The sequence below is a fragment of the Dipodomys ordii genome, unplaced genomic scaffold (assembly GCF_000151885.1).
Source record: "Dipodomys ordii isolate 6190 unplaced genomic scaffold, Dord_2.0 Scaffold129, whole genome shotgun sequence".
Taxonomy (NCBI): domain Eukaryota; kingdom Metazoa; phylum Chordata; class Mammalia; order Rodentia; family Heteromyidae; genus Dipodomys; species Dipodomys ordii.
In genome coordinates, this window is record NW_012267345.1 from 789,854 (window position 1) to 798,160 (window position 8,307).

The 8,307-nt window shown below is 59.5% G+C and overlaps 1 protein-coding gene across 1 annotated transcript in view; it reads left to right on the plus strand.

Annotated features, from left to right (window-relative positions):
* Cdh4 (cadherin 4, type 1, R-cadherin (retinal)) overlaps positions 1–8,307 on the plus strand; it is a 425,566-nt gene that overhangs the window by 406,367 nt on the left and 10,892 nt on the right. The window contains exons 14-15 of the mRNA XM_013030338.1: positions 2,616–2,820; positions 6,669–6,834. Coding sequence (XP_012885792.1) covers positions 2,616–2,820; positions 6,669–6,834 — 371 coding nt within the window. The remainder of the gene's footprint in view (positions 1–2,615; positions 2,821–6,668; positions 6,835–8,307) is intronic.

Consider the following 8,307-nt stretch of genomic DNA (forward strand, 5'->3'; position numbering starts at 1 on the left):
ACAGCCCAGAACACCCACTACTGTCCCGTACACCCCTACAGCCCAGAACACCCACTACTGTCCCGTACACCCCTACAGCCCAGAACACCCACTACCGCCCCATATACGTGCTATAGCCCCCAGAATACGCGCTACACCCATACACCAGCTACAGCCCAGAACACCCACTACCGCCCTGTATACCCCCTACAGCCCAGAACATCCACTACTGCCCCTTACACCCCGTACAGCCTAGAATACCCACTACCGCCCCATATACCAGCTACAGCCCAGAACACCCACTACCGCCCCATATATCAGCCCAGAACACCCCCTACCCCCCGTATATCAGCCCAGAACACCCCCTACCCCCCGTATATCAGCCCAGAACACCCCCTACCCCCCGTATATCAGCCCAGAACACCCACTACCCCCCGTATGCCCCCTAAAGTCCAGTAGCTCCCCTAAGGGCAGCCTCTCAGCCACACCCACTGAGGGCTTGTGCTCAGTTCAAGTCCTTGCTCCTTTGCTCACAGCGGAGTGACTTTGACTGGTTTGCTAAAGGCCAGTCACCGAGGGCCCAGCAAGCGGCCGGGCTGCTTGTCCTGCCTGCAAATCCTGGGCGTGTCCCTGAGAGGGGACACCATGGTCTTTCCCAGCATCCTCCCTCCCGCCCGGGGTCGCTGCACGGGGTCTGGCCGGCGCTGTGAGGACTGTCTGGCACTCTCTCACCACTGGCACTGGGAAAGCACCTCTGAGCAGGTTTTCCAGAATCCTGGCTCCATTTCGCGTCCTGCCCCTCCTCCCCCCCACGGCGGCTGGGGGAGGGTGGGGCTTGAGCTGGAAGGGGCAGTGGTTGCTTCCACTGCCTCTCTGGAAGGATTGCACATGAATCCCAGCTTGCAGCCCAGGCGAGAAGCGCCATCCCAGCACCACGGTGACTCCGTCTTCCCTGATCCCCGCCCTGGCTTCCCAGAGGCACACCAGGCTTTATCGGTGCCTTGGAATCTGAAAAATTAAATTAAAAAGTCATTATGTCCAGAGGACGGCGAACAAGAGAATCACGGCCAGACTTAGCGGCTAAGGCCCTTCCTGGAGAGCGCTATTCCACCTGCACGAATTAAAGTCGACGCTGTACGAGGTATACCCAGGAGCCTGCAGGACGCACAGCCCGCGTGGGCGCCGGCCAGAGGCAGAGCAGAGGCTTGGCCAGGCCGGCGATGGGCTTCCCGGCCACGAGGAGCCGGCCCGGCCACAAAGAGTCTGTCAAGGGGCATGGCGGGCATGTCAGGTGTGGATGCGGCTCTCTGGGGCTGGGGGAGGGGGACCTCAATTCTACCAGTGCCTTCACCAACAGGCCCTGGTCACCTGACCCTGGCGGCTATACAGGAGCGTCAGAAAGCATGTTTCTGGAAAATGAAGGACTCAAAAGCTACTGGACAGCCATGATGCCTCACCAGGGTCCACTACACTGACCGCAGCAGCTTGGCCAAAAAGAGAACGTGTCATATCAGAAGCTGACAAGTCCCAGAAAATCTGACTTCCGGCCCAGCTGAACCCAGGCCCCAGCAGCGTCCCTGAACTCAGGAGCTCAGCAGGCTGAGTTCTCAGGTTGCCAGCAGCCCTCGCCACCGACCCATCCCACACCTTCAGACCCCGGCGCTGACCAGGCCGGCCCGAGGCAGGGGCCCCACGCCTGAGCTCTGGTGACCACTTCTGGGGCAGTTCTCAAGAAGGGTCTAGAACAGGGTCTGCAGCTATTTTCTGTGAAGGGCCAGATGGTGACCATACTGTCTCTGTCACGACGACCCAGCTCCACACCACAGCAGATGGCATGTAAATCGTGGGCTTGGGTGTATGCCAATAAAACTTTATTTACAATAATAGCATGCAAGCTGGGTTCAGCCTTATGATTTGCCAGCCTCTGTGCTAGACCAAGCCAGCCACACCCCAGAATAAATTTGGGGTGATGTAGCTTCAAAACCAGAGGCGCTGGTAGCTCATGCCTATAATCCCAGCTACTCTGTAGGCTGAGATCTGAGGATCACAATTCAAAGCCAGCCCAGGCAGCAAAGTCTGTGAGACTCTTATCTCCAATAAACTACTCAGAAAAAGCCAGAAGTGGCACTGTGGCTCAAGGCACTGTGCCAACCTTGAGCAACAAAAGAACCCGGGAACAGCACCCAGGCCAAGAGTCCAAGCCCCAGGACTGGCAAAAACATAAAACCAGAGGTGGGATGGCTCTAGACGCCCTTCCACAGGGAGCCGCCCTGCCTGTGCACCTCTGTGGCTGGCCCCACCAAGCCTGAGGCCGACCAGGACAGAGGCTGCAGCACGCCTGTCACGCACGCGTCCTCTTCTGCCCAGGTGGAAAGGCTCAGAGGAGATGGCAAAGGAGGCGTGACTTGTATGTGTGTGCACCGATGTGAGCACGTGTCTCTGCCCGTGTGGACACATGTGTGGCGAAGCTCACCTTGTCCTCCCTCAGCACCGTGGATGCTGTGGAATGAGCCCAGCCCGAGCCTGCTGCCTCCGGGTGCGGCAGGGCCTCGCCTCCCCGGCCTCCCAGCCTCCCGGCCTCCCCGGCCTCTCCCGCCCCACAGGGTTGTCACCCTCTGTGTTCTTACATTTTGCAGTTTTCCGGAGAAGTCCCGGAAAACCGGGTGGAGACGGTGGTGGCCAACCTCACCGTGATGGACCGAGACCAGCCCCACTCACCCAACTGGAACGCGGTGTACCGCATCATCAGCGGGGACCCCTCAGGACACTTCAGCGTGCGCACCGACCCCGTCACCAACGAGGGCCTGGTCACCGTGGTGAAGGTGGGTGAGCTGGAGCCAGGTACACAGACCGGGGCACGGGGCGTGCACACGGCGCACACGGCGCGCACGTAATATGCCGGCGAGGCTCATGTGGAGCTGCGGTGTTTGGAGACCGCGCCCCGCTGACCGCCCTGGCCCGGTGTCGGGGGCGATGCGGGCATGCGGCAGCTGCAGCAGGATCGAAGCCTGCTTGCGAGCACCGTGGGGCTGGGACGGCTCCACCTGCCTGGTTGCAAGGCTGTCCCATGCAGACGTCCGCGGCCATCCTGCGTCCACGGTCGCACGTCTCTGTCCCCCACATTCCCCACCCCGCGCTCTGCCCTTCTTCAGCCCCCTGGAGAGGTGCTACCCAGCTTCCCCGGGCCACGCCCCTGGCACCTCCTCTGTGGAGCTGCAGTCCTGGCAGTTCTCAGAAGCAAGGAGGGGTGCAGGCCGGCCAGGCTGAAGCCCATAATCCTAGCTATTTGGGAGGTGGAGATCGGAGGACTGCAGTTCAAGGCTGTGCCGGCCTCCAGGTTTGTGAGTTTGCATCTCAGGCAAAGGGCCCAGTAGCAGGGGTTTGTGCTCCCAAGCTGTGAGGGAAGCACAGAGCCGTTGCCACAGCCACTCCTGGCGCCCCAGCAGCACAGCGAAGCGCAAACAGGAGGACTGAAGTCCAGGCTGTCTTGGGGCGCTGCGGGCGGTGGAACACCACGCAAGTGCGAGGCCCCGAGTTCAAACGCGAGCACTAGGCCGGAGGGGACGAGCGTCTCACCAGCCTGCGGTGCCCTGACCTTCCCTAGTCCTCCACTGGCCCCCCAAAGCCCTGGGAATGAGATGCACCCTCTGACTGCAGGAGGCCCCTGGTGGCAGCAGATCAGCCGGTCACATGCTGGATCACCAGAGGAGTGGGCAGAAGTGCCTTGCCCAGCGTGGGCAGTTGTGTGTGGCCATGGGCCATGTGGACAGGGTCCTGTGTGACCATGGACCATGTGGGCAGGGTCCTGTGTGGCCATGGACCATGTGGACAGTGTCCTGTGCGGCCATGGGCCGTATGTAGGCCAGGTCGTGTGTGGACCGGGTGTGTGTTGGCAGGGCTGTGTAGACAGGACTGTGTGTGGACAGGTCGTGTGTAGACAGGGCCGTGTGTGGACAGACCATGTGTGGACAGACCGTGTGTGGACAGGGTCGTGTGTGGACAGACCGTGTGTGGACAGATCGTGTGTGGACAGATCGTGTGTGGACAGGGTCGTGTGTGGACAGACCGTGTGTGGACAGACCGTGTGTGGACAGACCGTGTGTGGACAGACCGTGTGTGGACAGGGTTGTGTGTGGACAGTGTGTGGACAGATCGTGTGTGGACAGATCATGTGTGGACAGGGTCGTGTGTGGACTGGGCCATGTGTGGACTGGGCCATGTGTGGACAGACCGTGTGTGGACAGACCGTGTGTGGACTGGGCCATGTGTGAACAGGGTCGTGTGTGGACAGACCGTGTGTGGACAGGGCCGTGTGTGGACAGACCGTGTGTGGACAGACCGTGTGTGGACAGACAGTGTGTGGACAGACTGTGTGTGGACAGACTGTGTGTGGGTGGACAGACCATGTGTGGACAGGGCTGTGTGTGGACAGGGTCGTGTGTGGACAGACCGTGTGTGGACAGACAGTGTGTGGACAGACCGTGTGTGGACAGGGCCGTGTGTGGACAGACCGTGTGTGGACAGACCGTGTGTGGACAGACCGTGTGTGGACAGATCATGTGTGGACAGGGCCGTGTGTGGAATGGGCCATGTGTGGACAGGGTCGTGTGTGGACAGGGTTGTGTGTGGACAGGGTCGTGTGTGGACAGGGTCGTGTGTGGACAGGGTCATATGTGGACAGGGTTGTGTGTGGACAGGGTCGTGTGTGGACAGACCGTGTGTGGACAGGGTTGTGTGTAGACAGAGTCATATGTGGACAGGGTTGTGTGTGGACAGGGTCGTGTGTGGACAGACCATGTGTGGACAGGGTTGTGTGTGGACAGACCGTGTGTGGACAGATCGTGTGTGGACAGACCGTGTGTGGACAGGGTTGTGTGTGGACAGGGTCGTGTGTGGACAGGGTTGTGTGTGGACAGACCGTGTGTGGACAGACCGTGTGTGGACAGGGTTGTGTGTGGACAGACCGTGTGTGGACAGGGTCGTGTGTGGACAGACCGTGTGTGGACAGACCGTGTGTGGACAGACAGTGTGTGGACAGACTGTGTGTGGACAGACTGTGTGTGGGTGGACAGACCATGTGTGGACAGGGCTGTGTGTGGACAGGGTCGTGTGTGGACAGACAGTGTGTGGACAGACTGTGTGTGGACAGACTGTGTGTGGGTGGACAGACCATGTGTGGACAGGGCTGTGTGTGGACAGGGTCGTGTGTGGACAGACAGTGTGTGGACAGACTGTGTGTGGACAGACTGTGTGTGGGTGGACAGACCGTGTGTGGACAGGGCCGTGTGTGGACAGACCGTGTGTGGACAGGGTTGTGTGGACAGACCGTGTGTGGACAGGGTTGTGTGTGGACAGGGTCCTGTGTGGACAGACCGTGTGTGGACAGGGTTGTGTGGACAGACCATGTGTGGACAGGGTTGTGTGGACAGACCATGTGTGGACAGGGTTGTGTGTGGACAGGGTCCTGTGTGGACAGACCGTGTGTGGACAGGGTTGTGTGGACAGACCATGTGTGGACAGGGTTGTGTGTGGACAGGGTCCTGTGTGGACAGACCGTGTGTGGCCATGGGGCCCAGACACCGCTTGCACACCGTGCGGGTCAGCTTGCAGAGGGCAGACAGGACATGAGCCTCCCTTCCCCTGGAATGGTTTGGGGGCCACCCCCCCAGAGGGTGCCCACCTCTGAGCCGAGGGTCCCACCGAGGGGGAGCAGGCCAGACACTGCCACAGGTCCAGCGGCCTCCCTGAAATGGTTGCCGCAGATTACCTACTGACCCCTCCCTGGGCATGGGGTTTTATTTCGCCTCCTGCCGGCTCTTATTGGTCGTAACAGTCTTTCTGCCAGGCTGCTCGCCGGGGCCGGTGGCACACTTCTTAGCACAGAACACGCAGCATTCTCCGTGTCCCCCAGGGACACAGGACAGCTCGGCTCCTTGGGGCGCTGCCGGGCCCTCGGGAAGTGGGGGTGGCCGAGCTGTGGGCCTGGCCCCGGTATGGGGGTCTTGGGCGGAGTGGGGGTAGAGGTGTGTGCAGGCTTTAGTATCTGTTTCGTTCCTATCCATGTGGGGCTGTCACAGTGTGGTCTGGGCCGGTCCTGGGCGCTGGCAGGCATGGGGTCCAGGGCTGAAGGGATAAATTGCAGTCAGGGATAGGGGGCTAAGCCCCCATGCAACCTCTGGGGAGGGGCCAGACTTGCAGCCAGAGTCCCCCGGGAGCCCCGAGCAGCACCAGTACTTATGGGCTTGGGACAGGGGCGGGGGGAACAGGAGAGGTCAGCTGACCTGCAGTGCACCATGCTGCTCAGAGGGCAGAGGTGCCCAGCCCCTCCCAGAACTGCGGCCTGAGAACACCCGAGGTTCAGGGAGGTCCGTGAGCTCACCCCTCCCTCAGCGGGCAGGAGAGCAGGCCTGGGGAGAGCAGTCACGGCAGTCCCCAGGGGCGGTCGGGGCTCCCTCCAGACCCTCCTGAGGCCCCGTCGGCCTCCTCCCCTGCCCTTCAGCCTCTCACCTTGTCCTTCCATGCTCTCCCCTCACAGCCGGGGGTGTGGGGCACCAGCCTGGCCACGTGGCTGCTCCTGAGAAAACCCACGCAGGGGCGGGGGTGCCCAGGGACAGCCCAGGCTCCCACCGACCTTCCTGCGGTCTTCCATCCTCCCTCCCAGCCCCCCTCCCTTCTTCCCACCTTCCCAGGAACGCGCTACCTGCACTTGCCGTTCCTCAGCCTCCGTGGGCGCTGGGCCCAGCCCCAGCCGGCGCGTCACGAGCGCCGTGAGGAGCGAGCAACATTCCCGCTGCCACCAGAGGGGCCCGGTGATGGCAACGCCCCGAAGCAGCATCACACGGAGAGACAGCGTGCGTGCGTGTGTGCGTAACTGTGTGTGTGAGGGTGTGCATGTGTGCACATGTGTGTATGTGTGTGGGGTGAGCATTGTGTGTACATACATATATGTGTGGCTGAGCATGTGTATGTGTATACATGTATGTGTGTATTGGAGTGTGATTGTGTATGAGCATGTGTATGTGTGCATGTGTGAGTATGTGAGAGCATGTGTGCTGTGCATGATACGTGTAAGAGCATTGTATGTGTGTACATGTGAGAATACATGTGTATGTATGTGTTTGGCGGTGAGCGTGTGTGTGACTGAGCATGTGTATGTGTGCACATGTGTGTGAGAGCATTGTGTATGTGGGGGTGACTATATGAGCATATGTATGTGTGCATGTGTGAGTGTGTGAGAGTATGTGTGTGCTGTGCATGATACGTGTAAGAGCATGTTTATGGGTGTGTTTGGTGGTGAACATGTGTGTGACTGTATGAGCATGTGCATGTGTGCACATGTGTGTGAGAGCATGTGTGTATGTGGGGTATGTGACTATCTGTATGAGCATATATGTGTGTGCACGTGTGCATTTAGGGGTGTGTTTGTGACTGTGTATGAGCATGTGTGTATGCACATGTGTGTGAGAGCATGTGTGTTTGGGGTCAGCATTATGTGACTGTGTATGAGCATGTGTGTGTGCATGTGTGAGTGTGAGAGCAAGTGTGTTTGGGGGTTAAGCGTATGACTGTATGTTTATGGGAATGTGCATGTGTGCACGTGTTGTGTGTGAGAGCATGTATGTGTGCTTGGGGTGAGCATGTGTGTGTTTGGGGGTGAGCATGTGTGTGTGCATGTGTGTGTGTGCATGTGACTATGTATATGAGCATGTGTGTGAGTGTACGTGTGTGTGCTTGAGGGTGGGATGAGCGTATGTGTGCATGTGTGTGACTATGTGTATGAGCATGAGTATGCGTACACGTGTATCAACGTGCGTGTGTGTTTGGGGGTGAGCATGTTTGTGTCTCTATCTCTGTCTGTCTGTCTCTCTCTCTCTCTCTTATGAAGCCACCAGGGTTCTTTCTTGTGGCCCTGCTCTAAAGCCCTTTCTAACTTGAGCCCCTCCAGAGCCCCCGCCCGGCCTCACAGTGGGGCTCAGGGTCCCCCCGAGTTCCAGGGATCCAGCTGTCTGCGTGTCGCCTCCTCCCTGGGTCCCTGACCTCAAACATTCCTCCACCTTCCTGTTTTTGCTGCATGCGTGCGTGCGTGCGTGCGTGTGTAGTACAGGGAGGTGAGAGCAACATTTCCAGGCGTGTAAACAGTGTCTGGATCTGCTTTGCAGCGCCCCTCCCCCCCCAACCCATTTCAGGGCTCACAGCGGCTTCGCCATGCCCGCCCTTGCTCCCCTTTTTTTGGAGTGTATGAATCGCACCAAGGGGTTTTGTGGTGGTGACTCAGGCGCGTGTATATTCTGTTCTCTCAGAGTACCCCCCCACAGCTTTCCCTCCCCC